The sequence below is a fragment of the Typopeltis vanoorti genome, chromosome 5 (assembly GCF_054136105.1).
Source record: "Typopeltis vanoorti isolate ZY-2024b chromosome 5, IOZ_Tvanoo_1.0, whole genome shotgun sequence".
In the NCBI taxonomy this organism is placed as follows: domain Eukaryota; kingdom Metazoa; phylum Arthropoda; class Arachnida; order Uropygi; family Thelyphonidae; genus Typopeltis; species Typopeltis vanoorti.
Genome location: NC_143553.1, coordinates 100,526,116 through 100,545,060, shown reverse-complemented (window position 1 = coordinate 100,545,060; position 18,945 = coordinate 100,526,116). Strand labels below are relative to the sequence as shown.

At 35.7% G+C, this 18,945-nt stretch overlaps 1 protein-coding gene across 2 annotated transcripts in view; it reads right to left on the bottom strand.

The window, feature by feature from the left end:
• The window catches only part of mRpL22 (mitochondrial ribosomal protein L22), a 142,614-nt gene that overhangs the window by 77,957 nt on the left and 45,712 nt on the right, over positions 1 to 18,945 (bottom strand). Inside the window, exon 2 of one of the 2 annotated variants that reach the window (XM_090392644.1) lies at positions 10,545 to 10,765. In XM_090392644.1, coding sequence (XP_090248770.1) covers positions 10,545 to 10,765 — 221 coding nt within the window. The remainder of the gene's footprint in view (positions 1 to 10,544; positions 10,766 to 18,945) is intronic. The other variant, XM_090392645.1, reaches the window with a different exon arrangement.

The following is an 18,945-nucleotide window of genomic DNA, read 5'->3' as shown; positions in this document are numbered from 1 at the left end:
CTTCTGAACTATGCAGTGCAGCGACTGTAAGCCTTTTATACCACCATACTTAAGCATTTCTGGTCGAATATCATCTACTCCTGCTGCCTTTCTACATTTCAACCCTTTATTACTATTATTATTATTGGCTACTCTATAGAGTCTTTAGCCTCATTATGGAAGGCCCTAAAATGCCAAGCACTATTCCACATTTTTGCAGTATCTATCATACTTTGCTCTGAACTTATTCACAGTCATTGAATCTACAATAGCCTCTGGCAATGTATTCCGCTCATTTACCACTCTCTGAGAAAAAAAAAAAAAAAAAAATATATATATATATATATATATATATACAGGGTGTTCGGGATAAATTTGACATATTTATAATTAATTATATTTTTCCGTAAGTTACATGTATTAACACACACTTCTCTTCATTTAAAAGTTTGGACCCTTCTTCATTCATATACAAGATGTCAGAAAGGATGGATAGCTGGAACCCACCTGAATCATGGAAGAGAATAACTTGTATCATGATGATTCGTGCCCGCCATCAAAATAAGGATATTACGACTGCTGCCCAATGCTCCCTGAATACAGTAAAAACAATCAGGCATGAACTAGAGACTTGCAATGGTGACTACGAGGATGTAGCAAGAAGAAAGATCCCTAGCAGACGATCTGATTGCGTTCGTACAGCAGAATTCCTCGCAAATCTGCAGGAACAGGTGTTGAAGAACCCTGGCATTGGAATTCGGGCTTTGTTCGTGGAGTTGCTAACTGTAGTCAAGCCCTGGATAACAAGGGTAGCCAATGGTAGGCCGTATGTATGGCAGCAGGATTCGGCCCCTTGCCACACCTCTGGGAAAAGTCAAAAATGGTTGTCTGAAAATTTCTACGACTTCACCAGTCCAAATGTTTGGCCTCCAAACTCCCCAGACCTTAACCCCATGGATTATTTTGTATGGGGCGCAGTTGAAAAAGACACCAATCGCACTTCCAGTAATACAAAAGCCCAGTTAATGGATAAAATTAAAACAGTTTTTGCGGCCCTTCCCAGGGAGACTGTAGCATCAGCTTGTTCGAGATTCCGAAGCAGAATTGAAGCTGTGATCGATGCTAATGGTGGTTATTTTGAGTAAATCTTGTTGATAGTATTGTAATTAACTCTGCCTGTAATGTTTTTTTGTCAATTCATTAAATTTAATAGATACAAGGAAGATTTTCTTTTTCCTTACGAAACTGTCAAATTTATCCCGAACACCCTGTATATATATAGTCCTGAAATCCCTGCTAACTACACTCTTGCTCAGTTTCCAAGAATGTCCCTTAGTTCTCCAACCACCAAACCTCTTCTGAAAAATTTCCTCTGTATTCATCTTGTAAAAACCCTTCAGCAATTTGTATATCTCAATCATTACTAACCCCAACCAATTTCTTTAACAAACAAATCTTCATCCTGGCCTCATAAGGACATACTTATACACACATACTTCTCCTTGTACTTCCCCTTGCTAACCACACTCTTTGTAACCCAGAGATTTTCATCTATCCTCACAGGGAGGATTCCACAGTCGCAATCTTGGACAATCATCTCTGGATCCTCTCCATCACCTGTTTCTCAAATATAGTATAGTAATTGATACAGTATTATACATGTCCATACACATGTGCTTTGCATTATGTGATACTAAGGCAAGTGATGCGAGGTCATTAGCTTCTTTATATGAGTTGCCCAGTCCTGAAAATAGTTCAGGTGCAAACTTTGCTTGCTTATACTTGGATAAAGGATTAAACCAAGAATATAATTTCTTGGCATCTTTAATTTATAATATAACCAAGTGGAAAAACTTACAACAATGAATACTTTCTAATTATGTAAACCCTATAACATTATGAGTGGTTTTGTCATTTTTGTGATATTTTATGCTAGCCTGGTTAGCTGAGTGGATATCACTCTCTCTCTAATAAGTCAAGGATGCTTCTGAATATCATTATGATGTGAGGCTTAAATGGCTGTTTTTTTTTGGGGGGGGAAGCATAAAGATTTCTGAAAAAATATGTCTATTCTCTAGAGCAGGGATCGGCAACCTATGACCTGAGGATCACTGAGTGACCTGCCAAAAGTTTGTATTTGAAAACTAATAATTAAATTTTTAAAAATAAAAAAGCAAATAAGTTAATTTCTTTTTGTGTTTTTATTTATATTTAATACAGATATATTTTGCCCTTGCAGCTTGAACTATGCTTATCTCACATGACAATTTATTTACTCTCCTTGTCGACACATGGGCATACTCCAGTAGACTGCGCTAAGGGCCTTTTTAAAGATTTTAAGAATCAAAGTGATATAACTTAAGAGAAATAAAGAAATACCTTTATCAGCTCATACTATTCAATGTACAGTCAAACGATATATCAAAAAAAAAAAAAATATATATATATATATATTATAGAGCAAATGAAAAATGATATATTGTCATGTGACATTTTTGGTATTGTGTGGAAAAACTTACAACGATGAATACTTTCTACTTATGTAAACCAGTTTCTTTTTCATCAATTGCTCTTGATGAAAGTACTTATATTAATAATACTGCTAGGTTGGCAATAGTAGCTCATTTTGGCCAAATTAAATCACAACAAATCAAAGAAGAATCATGCACATTAACATCAATGTTTGGTACAACTAAAGGATCAAACATTTTTAAAAATTTTACGGATTTTACAGATTTTGGTGAAGGAAGAAGATTAAACTTAAGAAAACTCTTGTTGGTAGTGACTGACAGTGCCCCAGTCATATGCAGCAACAATAATGGAATTTATAAAACTTTTAGAAAATGAAATTTGTTGTCAAATTTTATTATTTTATTGTATTATTCACGAAGAAAGCATGTGCTAAAGCATCTGCAAAACGATTAAATGAAGTTATAAATAAAACTTTGTTATATCAAATCCAGTAACAAAAAATATACAGTTTGTTGTTGATTGAGGTGGTGTATTGTGTGTGTATTCTTATAGAGAGTATTCTTACACCAATTGTAAAGAAAAGCAATCCTACTAAGTGCAGTGACTAAGAAATGTAAGCATACTCTAACATGCCTCTAAAGTACTACTAAGAATACTAAATCGATGATTGGATAATAGAGTGGAGTATTGTCTGGGAGATGATCAGTTCGGATTTAGATAAAAAAAAGAGGAATTAGTGATGCAATTGGAATATGAGGACCATATGCAAAAAGAAATATTAGAAGTTTATATATGTTTCATCGACCTTGAAAATATGTTTGACATGGTGAAATGGGAAAATCTGATGGAAGTGTTATGCAAAATAGGTTTAGATTGGAGAAACCAAAGGTTAATAGATGAATTATATATGAACCAGACTGTCATAATAAAGACAAAAGTAGGAAAAACTAAAAAATGTGTGATTGGCAGAGGTTTAAGACAGGGATGCTGCCTCTCACCAATGCTCTTCAATATATTTGTAGAAGAAATGATAAAAGAAGCATTTGATGAAGAGAAAAGAGGAATCACTATTGGAGGAAGAACAATGCAAAATATTAGATTTGCAGATGATCAAGCAATATTAGCTAATACTGAAGATGAACTACAGTACCTAATGCAAAAATTTGAAAGTATATGCAAGAAATAGATATGAAAATTAACACAAAGAAAACAAAAGTGATGAGAGTCTCCAGGAAACAGGAAGTGCCAAGGTGATGATGAATGGAGTAAGTGCAGAGCAAGTGAGACAATACAAATATCTTGGTAGTATAATATAAGAAAATGTGACATGGAAATAAAAGAAGGAATTAACAAAGGAAAATATGCATTTTATAGCAAGAAAAATTTTTTATTAATAAAATGAATAAAAATTTAAAGAAAGGCTTATTAAGTGTTATATTTTGAGTATGATATTATATGGGTCAGAAACATGGACAATTGAGAAGAAAGAAGCTAAAATGTTGGAGGCATTTGAAATGTGGTTATGGAGAAGAATGGAGAAAATAAAGTGGACTGAAAAAATTACCAATAAAGAAGTATTACAAAGAGTTGAAGAAGAAAAGAATTTACTAATGATCATAAGACAAAGAAAGCATAACTGGATAGGACATGTATTAAGAAGACACAGCCTACTGAAAACAATGATAGAAGGGGAAACTGAAGGAAAGCGACCAAGAGGAAGGAGACGACTAATGATGTCTGATGATATAATGAGCACAAGAGGATATCAAGAAATGAAGGAGGAAGCAAGAGACAGAGGAAATTTGAGGAAGAAAATTTGCTGAGATATACCATTGGACCTGTCAGGAGACAAAACACTAATGATGATGATTGTGAGTGTAGAATGAACTTAACGCTCCTGAAGGATAAGTAACTTTTTTTGGTATTTTGTTTGAAAATATTAGGTTAAGTTATTGTAGTTTTTGTTTTAAGTGAATGTGTGATTGAATGAGCTACTTAGTTTCTAAGTAAACCTAGTATTTTTTTGTTTAAATAAGATATTTGTATACACCAGTGCATAGTAGAGCAATGGTGGAAAAACAGCACGCTGTTCGGTGATTTCATTTTGTGGGATTTTGTGCAGTATGTGTGAAATGTCTTCATCAAGAAAATCGAAGAATATGTGAAAGGAAATTGAAACTGGAGAGAGAGAGAGAGAAGAGTGTATTAAATATTTTAAAAGTGAGTGCCTATTAGGTGACGAGAAGACAGCAAATGTTAGTAGAGGGGACAGTGCCAATGGTAGGATAGAAAATGATGTTATTAATGCCGAACATGCAGCCATGAAAATAGAGGAGAACAAAATAAACATTAATAATGAAATAGCACATTTGAATGTCATCCTACACAGAAGGATGAAACTGAAAAATTGTGGAAGTGGCAAGAGATTAGCATGGCTGAAAAGAGAAGGAAGCAAGTGGTCCGAAATAACAATAAAGACCAAGCAAACAAATAAGAAACACAAGTTAAGGAAAAAATTACATATGGTGACTCAATGATCAGGGGACCTAATCACCAGAGAAACATGACAAAATCATGTTTCTCTGGTGCAAAATTTCACAATATAAGTCACACTATCTGGATGCAAAAAGTAAGTCAAAGGAAATGATTGTCATGGCTGGCACAAATGATTTGAGAGGCTAGAAGTATCCTATGAGGGAGGATGTAAAGGAGTTATCATAAGAGGCAAAACTGAAAAGCATGAAGGTGAAGACGAAGTTTCCTGTGATACTATGATAGAGGAAAAAATGAAGAGGTGAGCACTGATAGCTAATGAATCAATACATAGATTGTGCAGAAGGAATGATGTAGGATTTGTGGATCTGTGGTCTTGTATGATAGAAAGAAAGATTTCTACAATGCTGATGGATTGCATATAAATGGTTTTGGTGTTAAGCGTCTGGAGAGAGAGCTTTGTTCACTGGGCATGCTGAAGAGCAAATTCAGGAAAACTTAACCAATTAGGGTGAAAGCAGGTGAATTTGTGTGAAGGCACCCATGAGGTTAGTGAGTGTGAGCATGACCAAGTACAGAATCTAGTTTCTCGAGTAAAAACATTGAACAGGGTGGTCAATTCATGAAGTAAAGGTGGGAGGGGATCTAAAGGGTTGCTGCAGTTTCTATATACTAATTCCAGAAGGATCATGAACAACAGAGAGGAGTTTTGGGCACAGGAAGAAGCTTAAATTTGTGCCACAGCATAAAACACTGCAGGGTAAGGATGTCAGTAGTGCATGGAAGATAGATAAGGGTAATCTAGAAGAGGCAATATTAAATTGTATACCTAAGGTATACAATTTAACATTGCATGGCAGTGTACTCCTTGTACTGTTCATGAGTTAGATGAATGATAATATCATTAAGAATGAACTGCAGAAGAAGAAAATGCTGTGGAGGGTATATAAAGAGAAAGGTGACCAGCAAACTCATGAACAATGAACAGTACACGGCTCAAGCAAGAAAGGTAACCAGCATGGCAAGGAAGTCAAAATCAGATTATGAGAAGAAACTAGCCAAGTAGGCCAAAGGAAATCCCAAAGAATTCTTTCATTATATAGCAAGTAAGAGGAAGAATGACTATGGAAGATTAACCTTAATGAGTGATGATGGTCACGAAGTGACAGAAGCAGACAAAATAGTCAAGTTAATGAGCGACCACTTTGCAAGGGTATATCATCCTAACAAATTGGAGGTCCATATGATGTTGAAAGTTTATATGATATTGCAGAATATCAATGTAAATACAGCTGTGGGATTAGATGGGATATCAGCTTGGGTTTTGAGAGAGAGAGAATGTGGGAACTTCTAGGCTTAGACTAAGTCTCAGCTTAGAGTTCCAATAGAGCAGAAAGAGGACAAAATAATTCCCTTGCATAATAAGGGAGGTTCTAAGACTGCAGTAGCAAATTAATCAAAAAGAGAATTCAAGAATAGGTGGTTACTGTATGAGGAGCAACATGGCTTTGTGAAGAGTCAGTCATGGCTTAGTAATTTGCTGTCTTTTCATAATAGAGTAACAGCAGAGTTGTGTAATATCTTCTGCTTGCTGCGCCATTGTAAATGTATATTATTTTTGACTATATGTAATATCTTTACAGCTTTATCCTAATGCGCTTTTTCTCTCTTAATTTTTCTCATTTACTCTACTGCGTTCTATGATTATCCACCTTCCGTATTTACTAGTTGAATGCCTATGAATACTGGAAATTTATTTGTCAGACTGCACCACCAATATATCATTTAATTGGCATAAGACTAAATAAAACTTCCGGTAGATTTCCCTCTCTCTCTCACGAGCGAAGTTTCTTTTATCAATGTTTACTTTAACAATCGTGGTTCATAAGTAACTGAACTGCGTTTTTATTGCCTTAAATTATTTCCCGCTCACAAGTACGATTTATTTAAGAACAGTGCAGTTGTAAAATAAAAGATCAGGCAGCACTCTTTTAACAAATAATTAAAACACATTTATTTACAAATTATACATGAATTAAACAATAGGGAGATTGCTTTCTCTATCCATTTATAAAATCTTTAGCATAAATTAGAACCCTTTTACTTTAACACTAATTAACTTCTTTAACTCACAATCTTATTTACTCTCCGCTTACAAATTCAACTTATTAAACTTCTAGTTTACTTGCAAAGAGGTTAGCTAACTCTCTGTCAAGTTATCTTTATAATTTTTATATCAACTTCCAATATGCCAATCGATTCTCTAAATGACACTTCTTATTACTATTGAACAATCTCTTAAAAGTCCATCTACAACCTACTATGAGAGGGAATATACAAAAGATTTGAACTTACAAAAGACTCTGCATCGCACATTCAGTCAAAAGTCTTTCACTACAGTCTTATGGCATTTCTTCGTCTCAGATCTTCAGCTTCCTCAGGAATGTCTGGCTTCAGTAATATCTCATCGGGAAAATAGTGGGCTGCGACTGGCAAAAGATTGTTCTCCGACGGTGAAAAGAAAAACTTCCGAGTGAGGCTGCCTCGGGTAATTTACATCGCCTTTTCTCCTCTGCTTTGGCTCATCAAAAATGCCTGGATGACTGCCGCCAACTCTCAACCAGGATCCCTCTCTCTGGCGTCTGAAAGCCTTTCCTTCTTCAGCAATGTCTGGAAGCCCTCTCTCTGGCCTGGAAGTCCTATCTCTCTGGCCTAGAAGCTCCTCTTTCTGGCGACAACTGGAACCGGGAAGCCTCTTATGCTCCATTCTGTCTCCTTTTATTTTGCGAACTTGTGACCTTGCACTAAGGTTAGTAAACCCCGAAGAATTCAGCACGACTCTTTCATTTTCTTTTAAGTTTGACCTGATCTTTGTTTTTCTCCATGCATTCTTTTGATCGTATTTTGCCGGGCAGCGAACACTTGTCTATAAAACTAGCGAACCTCTTTGATGCTTTGCTTGTCCTTTCGGGCCCGCGGAAACTTCACTAAACCTAGCAGCACTCTTGAAAACTAGCTTTAAAGGTGTTAGCAGAGAGCATGTAAGCCTTTCCTATACACAAAACTAATAAACAACCTTCTTGCATAATTATATAAAAACAAAGTTCCGATGGCAAAGCATTGCCTTTGTTTTCGACGTTAAAACAGTAAATACATTCACTTCCCATAGGGTTAACTACAACAATATTTTGCAAAATATACATAGAAACAAACAGGGTTATTTACAGTTCTCATAGGACTTGACCTATGAAAAGAAATCGATGTAATGTGCTTTGGAATTTTTTAAGCTACATCGAGATTTTACAGTTGGATAAAGGAAATGGCTACACAACGATTCTTCTGGATTTCGCAAAGACATTTGACAGAATATCACATGGAACTCTATTATGTAAATCGGAACAAATGGGGATGAATATGAAGCTGATTAAGTGGATAAGAGGGTGGCTGCTGGACAGATATGAAAAGTGGTATGTGGAGGGGCAGAATCGAGGCAAAAACAGGTGACTAGTGGTGTGCCACAAGGTTTGGTGCTGGGACCATTGCTGTTTAATTTGTACATAAATGATATAGGAAATAACCTGAAAGGAAATATCCAGTTGTGTGTGCTGATGACATAAAATTAGACAAAGTAATAGTTAATCAAAGCAATGTGAGAGTTTGCAGGATGATTTAAATAGACTGTCAGTATAATGTGGATAAATGTAAAGTTAAGCATTTTGGGATAAAAAAATTACAAGCTGTGAATCACTTTGATGGCAGTGTACTCCAGGAAACAAATGAAGGTAGAGTTTTAGGGGTGGTGGTAGACAGAAAGGTAAGCTTAGAGGACATATTGCCAAGGTAGCCTATCAGATTACTTGGCTAGTGAAGACCACATTAACAAGTAGAAATAAGGAAGTTGTAATTCCTCTTTATAAGGCCTTGATACTTCCACATCTCTATTACTGTGCTCAAGTGTAGTCTCCTGGGTTTCTTGGGGATGAGGAAGTGGTGGAGAAGATTCAGAGGCACGTGACCAAGATGGTGAGTGGTCTGTGGAATGTTCCCTATGAAAATGGATTGAGGGTGTGTGGATTGCAGAAGTTGGTTAATAGGAGAAAAAGAGGGGATATAATAGAAACATCTAGGTTGCTTAAAGTTTTATAGGACTGATGCAGGGGAAATATTTCCACACTTGGCTGGAGGGGCCAGAATGAGGGGTCATCCCTGGAAGTTAAATAAAGGTGTGGTTAGTAAGAGTGTGAGGACTAGATTTTTTGCTTGGAGAGTTGTGAATGAGTGAAATGGGTTGCCAGAGTCAGTTGTGAATGCTTTATCTGTTAATGGGTTCAAGGAGAGATTGTGTGGGTAGTTTGGGTCTCCCGTGATGAGTCTTCGAATTCCATGGATGTGTTCATACAATAATAATAATATTGTGGTAAAAATAATAAATTTAATCAAAGCATGTTCATTCCTAAGACCATCTACACTGCTCATGTACAACAGGTGAAACAAAAGTAATGCTTTTTGTTTTCTCTCAGAAAAGAATTTATTAACAATGGCTTTTACATGTATTAATTTTTCTTTTTTTTTTTTTGTATATCTGTCATTTTTCAACAGTCTCCACCATTTAAATACTTTTGCCATCACTGAGTGAGACACTACGCTGATCTCATAAATCTTTACACTAACATCAGGACTTTTTGATGAACAGTTTATTTAAGCTCCTTATCATCTGCAAAATGGCATCATCCTCAGAGTGCATTCTTTGGAGGATCAAACAGGTGGTAGTAAGAGGATACAAGATCCAGGTTATGGGGTCAGATGGGGAAGATCAATCCAACCAAATCGTCGAAGAAAATTTAAACTGAAATGGTGCGAAGTCAGGCATTATCATGGAGAAGAACCTCATTCGTCTTTTTATGGGGCCAAACTCTATGGATGCATCTAAGGGTATAAGATCTAAGTTATGGGATGGGGAAGATCAGTCCAACAAAATGTTGTAACTACATCCTTTGTAAATGAGATGGTGTGAGGTCAGGCATTATCATTGAGAAAGAGAACCCCATTCATATTTTCATCATTCATGATAGGACCAAGACTACTACTGTCCACTCAAGTGACATATAAAGTTTTTTGCCACACTCAGAGAGAAAGGGAGGGAAGAAAAACAGTCATTACTTTCATCCCATCCCCTCATACTACAGGTTTACAACTTCAATGGTTGGATTTACATAAATTTTTTATTACTATTTTTAATTTAGTTTATAAACACAATGTTTAAAAGGAACATTTGTTCTAAGCCATCGGAATCTTATAAGCTAAGAAGATAACTATGGAGCAACCTCTTCTTGGTTATTATAGATAACTAAAAAAAATTACCCCTCTTTAGTTGCAAGTTGTTGTTTTTTAGATAAAATCTCTTCACTAAATAAAGTCTCCTTTGAGTTACCCTGCTTTAACCTTTAAATGATGCAAGTTCTTAATTAACTTAGATCATTGTATTAAATTACAATCTTAAAACCAAAAGAGAAACTTTATAAGCTGCAAGTTACAGGAGCATGCAAATGTTTAGTAATTATTAAAAATTACAACAACTATGATAAAAGAAAATTACATACAGCAGGTCTTCTTGGTTCATGAGGTAACTGTGGAGGAAACACTTCTGTATTTTTGGCTGGCCATTTCTTGGGATAATTATGTCCTTCATAACAACTGTGAAATACACTAGTAATGATGCTTCTTGTTCCCAAAACATTTACTGAATTATTTAAAGAACTGCGGCACAAACTGATTTTGTGTGTTACTTGAGGTATAGAACCAAGAAATTTTGAAGAAACTGCTATTTAAAAAAAAAAAAGCTCTTGTAATATACCAACTAATCACATGACCTATACACATAATCATATATCTAATAATTAATATAAACATTCTTGCATGAAGTTACTTCACAACTTTTTTTTTTTTTTTGCATTGTGAGAGCAGCTGACATCATTCAAACTCCATATTCTATTCATTGTCCAAACTGATGTTTGGGCAATGGAATATGCTGGACTTCACTTAAGTCCAGCATACTAGAATTGGTCAGTAGCAACCAAATCCTCTCTGCCTTTGCATTAGTGGGCTTGTCATTAGTCCTAAATATACCCCCAAGCCAACAGGCATTCAACCAAGAGAGAATTAAAGTAGGCAGGTGGAGTGAGGTGCAGCATCCACATGTCTCAAAGGAAAGACTAAAGCCAATGTAGTATGAGACACCACTTATTATTATTATTATGTGACACCTCCAGGGGGTCCAAAGAATCATTGAGGGAGGGCACCTACTCTATAACTCTGTCTCCACCACTCACTACACCAATGCCATCTACCGTCCATCGCCACCACCACTACTATTTTCACAATCACAAATATCCATGCCTACAGCGTGATTCGAACCTGCAGCCTTTTGGCTGGAGAGCGGATAGGCTAACCAATCGGCCAGCCAGGCCGGCAGTTAAAGCACTTTCCAAAACTATTTATGAAATAAGACTTAATGGTAACTTCAATGGTGCACTAATACACCATTACAAGATACTTTTGAAATAATACATATTTCATACAGAAAAAGGAAGCAAGTCAAAAGAATAGCAATTCGATTCGATTAACTTAAAAAATATGAACCTTATTCAAGTATAAAGAGCTAATAAGCTTCATTTAAGCTAATTTAAGTAATGAATCTTATTCATTATAACTAAAATGCTTCCGCAATACAATTGGAAGAACAATGGCATATGTGCCCTTGAATGGAAAAGATCTGAGTTTGATTATCATCATGATGAGAGAAATCCTTATATCGGCTTTTTAAACTGAAGGTCAGTTAGCCATTCTCATACAGTGTTCTTTCCACAAAAGTTTTTTTCTTTTTTGTCCTGCATAACAAACAAATCAGCCAGAGGACACGTGATTAACAGACAGAAATAATATAACAAGTAGTAGATGGAATCATAAAGACAATGGATCATGCAGTGTAGATAGTGGTTCATGTAGCATGGATAGTGAATCTTGTGGTGGTGTAGTGTTAAGTGAACTTTTGCAATGAGGCCATGGAAGTGTCATGTAGTAGTAGTAATAATAATAATAATAAAATCCACTATTGCTTTTTATTCCAATATAGGGAGTAGGTGAGGTTGTTTTAGCCCTATCTATCTTTTGTAGACTCAGTTGCTGTTTGTAAATTTTCCCCCAAAATTCCTGTTTGTTATCATTTTGTTCATGTTACTGTTTAGAATTACAGTCAAAGCAGTATTCTGTCTGTTAACTGTATGTGTTCTTCTGGCCAGTTTGCGTGTTTTGTATAATGAAAAAACATGTTTTCAGGAGAGAAAACCCTGTTACCTGTTAATGACATTTTTCTATCTGGTCTACCTCAGAAAATAAACATCATATCTTCCTAAGTAGGATAAACAATATGTATTGTTGCATCAAACTTACTGTGGGGAAAACGAAAAAAAGACAACTCCTTACTTTTTCTGGACTGCCTCATACAGTTTTCTTAATAGATCATTCAGTTCTTCCATTTGCAGAAAGTATACTTTTACTGGAACACACAGACTCTCTTCCATCATCCATCCAATTGGAAATCTGGCATTATTAAAACCATTGTCTATCAAGTCCATGATGCTTGCTCAAATGAAGATCTCATAAATATGAATACTTCAGAAGTGATCTTTCTTCAAATGGCTACAATCTATACATCAGTGGTTCTTAACCGGTGTTCCCCGAAACACTGGTGTTCAGTGGAAGGTGAATAAGCGTTCCGCGAGAAGTTCTGGAATTTGTCATTTTTAAATTAATTTTTCAGCACAAATTAATTTAATGATGCTTTAATTTATGTTTAATTAATTATTAATCAATAATTAATTATCACTTATTGATTAATAATAAAAAATCAGCTAATTATCAATTAATTATTAATTTATACATTACAAAATAACCAAGGTGTTCCGTCAAAATTTCAGGATTTGTGAAGTGTTCTGTAGTTGAAAAAAGTTTGAGAAACACTGCTATACATCATTAACAAAATGCTAAATAACTACACACATTTCTGGGAATAGAATCATGTAGCTATTCCATATATCAACAGTTTTTGAAAGAATTGGTCATATTCTAAAAAATTTAATTTTTTCACTTCCTTCTCTCCTATTTTCAGAAACTAGCTTCCTTCTTTCCTTCCATACCCCCCCCCATCTCGTTCATAAATACCTAACCAATTACAAATCCTTATATCTAAAATATTACTTTAGGATTAGTAATAAATTGAATGTCACTTGGAAGAAGTATCAAGTTTCCCAATAATGATAGCAGAAATTTTCCTGCTAGTCATGTTATCATTATATCTGCAAGTTGAACAAGAGAAAATACTCCTCAAGAAGAGTGCAAATGCATCACAGAACAAAATTTCACTTCACCATTACCTTAATAAACTAAAGGAACAGAAAGTCACTACATCAATGAATGGATGTTTTAAAAGTATTTTTTAATTAATTTATTTACTTTTTATCAACCCCCCCCCCACACACACACACAAGAAGCCACAATAACACAAAAACATGTGTGCATATATGAGTGGTTAATAAGAAAAAAGAAACATGCTGATATGTTTCTTGGGAAAATGGTGTGAGGAAGGCTGTTCCAAGTAGCTCAGCTTCAAACTGAATTTACTTGTCCTCTTCTTTCAGTAGACAGAATGAAAGTGGAGGAGAACTTAAGTTTGATGCTGATTAGCGGTTACCAAAGCTTTTACTAGAGGAAAGTGGAATGTAATTTGGGTGTTAAGTAATCTAAACAGCCAGCTAAGTGTACTTAGTGATGTTGCTGCCTCTCCATAACATAAAAGAGTAAATGAAGGAACCCAAGACTCCTGGATGGGACAAGAGAAAAGGCTGGTCTTTCAGCTTTCAGACAACACAAGAAAGTTATTGGTCTACTCACTGATAAACCTTTTAATTGGAATGAAATCAAAATAAAAACCCTAAGAATTCTCTTGAGGATGAAAACTAGTTTACGAGTTTAAAGCAATAGCAATTAGAGAAAAATGTGGATTTAATATGTTTAATTCTTGTGTAAAAGAACTTTCATAGAAAAGAAGTGTGCTCAAGATAGTGGGGATTTTGAGGAGCTAAAGAGACTGTGCCTGACTTTGGAGAAGAATGATGACAGGATATAACACCAATGCACAGCTTCTCTTGTTGATCAACTGAAAAAAAAAAAAAAAAAAACACCTTCATTGAGAAGAATTTATAGAGATCAAAACACACATTGTTGGAGTATTACTTTTCTTCGAATTATGAAAATAACACTCGACATTTCGACCTCTGTATCGAGGTCATCATCAGGACAACATACATATATGAAGGACACAAGTTATATGATACTACACAAAAGCAAGATAAATTTGAATGCTTTGTTAATCATTTACCCTAGCCTGACCTCTGGTGAAAAAAATAAATAAATAAAATAAATTTAAAAAAAAATTATACATAAATATAAATTAACAAAATTAAATAATTTTTATGCATATAAATATAATGATATACAGATGATAAAAAAACTAAATAAATAAATAATAAAGTTTTATAGTGGAACTACATTAAACACATCTCTGCAGATGGATCCTCCAGATTCTTAGAATTACTAATCCATCATTCTTGTTTAGATTCGAATGATGGTTCAGCATCTCACAAGCTTCCTTAAATTTTCTTTAAAACAAATAAATACAATACCATAAATACAACATTAAAGCAACCTTCAATCCTACTGCAAAATTAAAAAGTATACTCAACTCACCCCCAAAAAATTAAAATTAAATTTATTTAAATAAATAAATGAGAAGCATTATATTTAAAAAAAAATTAATAATTAAAGTGGAGAGAACACACCATTGCTTGCCATTTACAAAGATGAGACCTTTCCAAATCTTGGCCATGGATAGACAATCGCTCTAATTTAAGTTTGAGCAGTTAAAAGTACTTCAGCACTCTTTTTAAATAACTGCTCGAACCTGAACACCTCCACCAATGTAAAAGGCGAGTGTTGGCCTATCGTGGTCAGTGTCCACTCCATACTGAGAAAGGCCAGATTATTCAGTTTTATTGTTGTTAATATAAACTTGGTGTTCTTATAGTACAATTTTACCATAAATACTGTTAACAACTTCTGCACACAGAATTGCAAGAGCTCAGTTCCGTTAGTGGCACTGTACACAGCCAACATTCACATGTTCATCAGTAGAGAGAGAGAGAGTTATTTAAATGTAATGAAGTAATGGTTAACATGCAGTGGGGAAATTATGAGAACTGTACAGCTGTAATAGCACTTCACAAGGTTGGAATGCAGCTATCTGTTATTTTCAACACACACACTTGGGATCAGTAGGATGTTCGTGTATCGGATTATTGACTGTTATAACAATAAAGAAGACGTATCTGACCCCCAAAGAACAGGTTGACCATGCTGCATTAGGACACAACAGCTTGTGAGGGCACACCTTCGAGGCAATCTTGTGAGAACACAGAAAGTGATGTCACAAGAGATGAATGTTTCGCAGAGGACAATGTCATGTGTACTAACTGATGACCTGGGATGAGAACCTATCGTTGTTTTATTGGACACGTCATAATACTGCAACTTATGTGGCAGAGCATGATAATATCAAAAGGCACTTCTCCAGCAGTGCACAAACAACACACAGAGATATCCTCTTCACAGATGAGAAGATTTTTATCCACTGAAGAGTTGTTTAACCACCAAAACGATCAGGTACATGTTCCAGTTGGTTGCACGGAGCATACCACAGCACTCCCGATTCAGAGAGAGATCATCACCTTGTGTCAGTGATGTTTTTTTTTTTTTTTTTTGGGGGGGGGGGGGGGGTTGATGATGTATTGGGAGCATCCAAGTTGCATTTCTGCAAGAAAAGGGTCAAAACCTCAAAGAGTATCAAAACACTATGCTGGCACCTGTGGCATTGACCCTGAACAATACTTTGTTTCTTGGTTGGCAAAAGACCTTTCAACAGAACTCAGCCTCTTCACACAAATTGAGGACCACACAACAGTGGTTGGAGGCAAATGTGCCCAACCATATATCACCATCTGATTGGCCTAACCTACACCCATGCATCAACTTCACTATGGAAAAAGAAAAGGATGGAAAATTACCCTTCCTGGGTGTCCTCCTTTCCCGTACACCTTCTGGAACACTTGTTACATCAGTTCACCGTAAACCATCTTCACATGCTGCTACACACAGCAAAATTCAGCACATCATCCATCTCAAAAAACAGGCATCTTCAAATCTTTACTCAACAGAGCATATGTTATCTGCTTCAATTCCCAATCTTTCCAACAAGAATTAAGCACCTTACAAAATGGTTTCACCTCAAGGAAGTTCAAATGCATCTTGGACTTTTACAGACCCACCAAAAACCCAAGACCTGTACAGTGAGTTATTATCTCATATATCGCAGGCATCTCTCTGACATGATTGCCAAGATCCTGAAAAGATACAATTTAGTCCCCACTTTTTTCTCTATGAACAAAATCTCCTCCTGGTTACCATCCACTAAACATCTTTCTCTCCCCCCTTTTATTTACCAAGTTCAGTGTGAGTGCCTCCATTCTTACTTTGAACAAACAGGACGTTCTGTTGAAAAACTACTACAAGAACACCAATCTTATATTAACAACAATAAACCTGAAAAATCTGGCCTTGCTCAGCATGGAGTGGGTACTGATCATGATATCCTATGGTCCAACACTCATTTTTAAATTGGTGCAGGTGCTTAGGTTTGAGCATTTATTTAAAAGAGTGCTGGAGCACTTTTATACTTCCCAAACTTAAATTGGAGTGTTTATTCCATTGCCAAGATTTGAGAAAGCCTCATCTTCATAAATGCAAGCAATAGTGTGTTCTCCCTGTTCTAATTATTATTTTTTTAAAAATATAATACTTGTTATTTCTTTATTTATTGAAATAAATTTAAATATTATTTTTCAGAAATTTTTTCATGTTTCTCCTCTAAATTGATACCAATACTTATAGCTTATTTTGCCTATTTTCTAAAGGAGCACCCCTTAAGGGGTGCTCCTTTAGAAAATGGGCAAAATAAGCTATAAGTATTGAAATAAATTTCATTTTAATTCAAATCACTTAATCTAAATTTGGCTGTAATTGTAATCTTATTCTATTGTAACCATCCATGTGCCAGATGCCAGTAGCATCCGGCATGTAGCTCAGCTCAGAAAATAGGATTAACATTCTTTGTCCTAGCTTCACCTCGTGATTATGCACTGACAATGCCTAGTTGATTTCTGTTTGAAATATTTGGAGTAATAACATTTTTATATATTCTTGTGAATAGGTGTGTTTGATAAACCATTTTTATTATGCCATAAGTGCCACTAAAATTTCATCTGGTTCAAGCTTTTTCAACAAGAAGTTTCTAAATCTACATTTTCTTTCCAAGCCTTATTCTCTTTAACCTTTCCAATTTTTATGTCCCAATTTTATCAAAAGAATTGTCCAGGCCTCTACATACTGTAAATCTACGCTTCCTTTCAGCTAAAAGCTAGAGATCTTTTACTTTGTCATATTCAGCAGTCTATCAAGTGATCTTTCCTATTACAGACAGATATTCTTACTGATCTTCCTATCAGCAAATATATACTTAGAACATTAAGCCTGTATAAGTATAATATAGTAGAAGCCAGATATATCTGGTTCTCGTGGAAAGGCTTAGACGTTGGTTATACATTCTTACTAAATAGCTTAAGGAAATTACAACGTACAATAGAATATACATTAAAATAAATTTTAATACACTTCCAATATTTCGGCAGCGTCACGTTGCTATTATCACAGGAACTTAAATACAAGACACATGCACGCAAACACAATACACAGTAAACGAGAAACAAAGCAGGAAGCTATTCTTTCTCCTAAAAGTCCTGATGGTAACCCCTAGCAGCCAATGTTGGTATTCTTGACCGATTGGGCTGAAGGTCTTCTGATGTAGGTTTCCCAAATTTCGGGCAGTCTAATGCAACCAAATTTGTCTAGGTTTGGATTGTTTCTTAGGGCTGAAGCTGATTCCATAAATAGCCTTTCGTATTTCAATTTACTACGGTGTATTATTATTATTATTGTTATTGTTCCGGGAAACTCCAACGAGTCGACAGACTCATCGAGGGAGGCCCTAACATCATGTCAAGAACAACTATTCAACATTCACACAGTATCTATCATACCTTGCCTTGAACTCATTCACGGTCGTAGCACCCACAACAGACTCTGGAAGCTTATTCCACTCATTTACCACTCTCCAAGTAAAGAACCTAGCTCTAACACCCTTGTCAACCACGCTCTTGCCCAGCTTCCATGCATGGCCCCTAGTCCTCCCACCACCAGTCATATTTTCAAAAATATCTTCTGGATCAATCTTATAAAAACCCTTCAGTAATTTGAATGTCTCAATCGTATCACCCCCTCCTTCGCCTATCGTCCAATCTCTGCAACCCACAAATCTTCAACCTATTCTCATAAGGTTCATTCCACAGACCTGCTATAATCTTGGTCACTCGTCTCTGGACCCTCTCCACTTCCTCCCCATCACGAAGAAACCCTGGTGCCCATAACTGGGCACAGAAGTCCAGATGGGGTCTTATCAAGACTCGATACAGAGGAACAACAACTTGTTCGTCTCTGCATGTTAAAGTATTTTTCATAAGCCAAGTGATTTGGTGAGCTGTTTTAGTTACTTTTGCAATGTGCCCCCTAAACTTCAACTCCCTATCCACCAACACTCCCAAATCCCTGGCCTCATCAATCTCCTGGAGTATGGTTCCACCAATGCAATATACTGCTGCTATTCTTTTCACCCCAAAGTGCATAACCTTACACTTTGCCACATTAAATTGACATCCATTTTTCCTAGCCCAGTCCTCCAAACTATCCAAATCATCCTGTAAAATTTTGACATCCTGT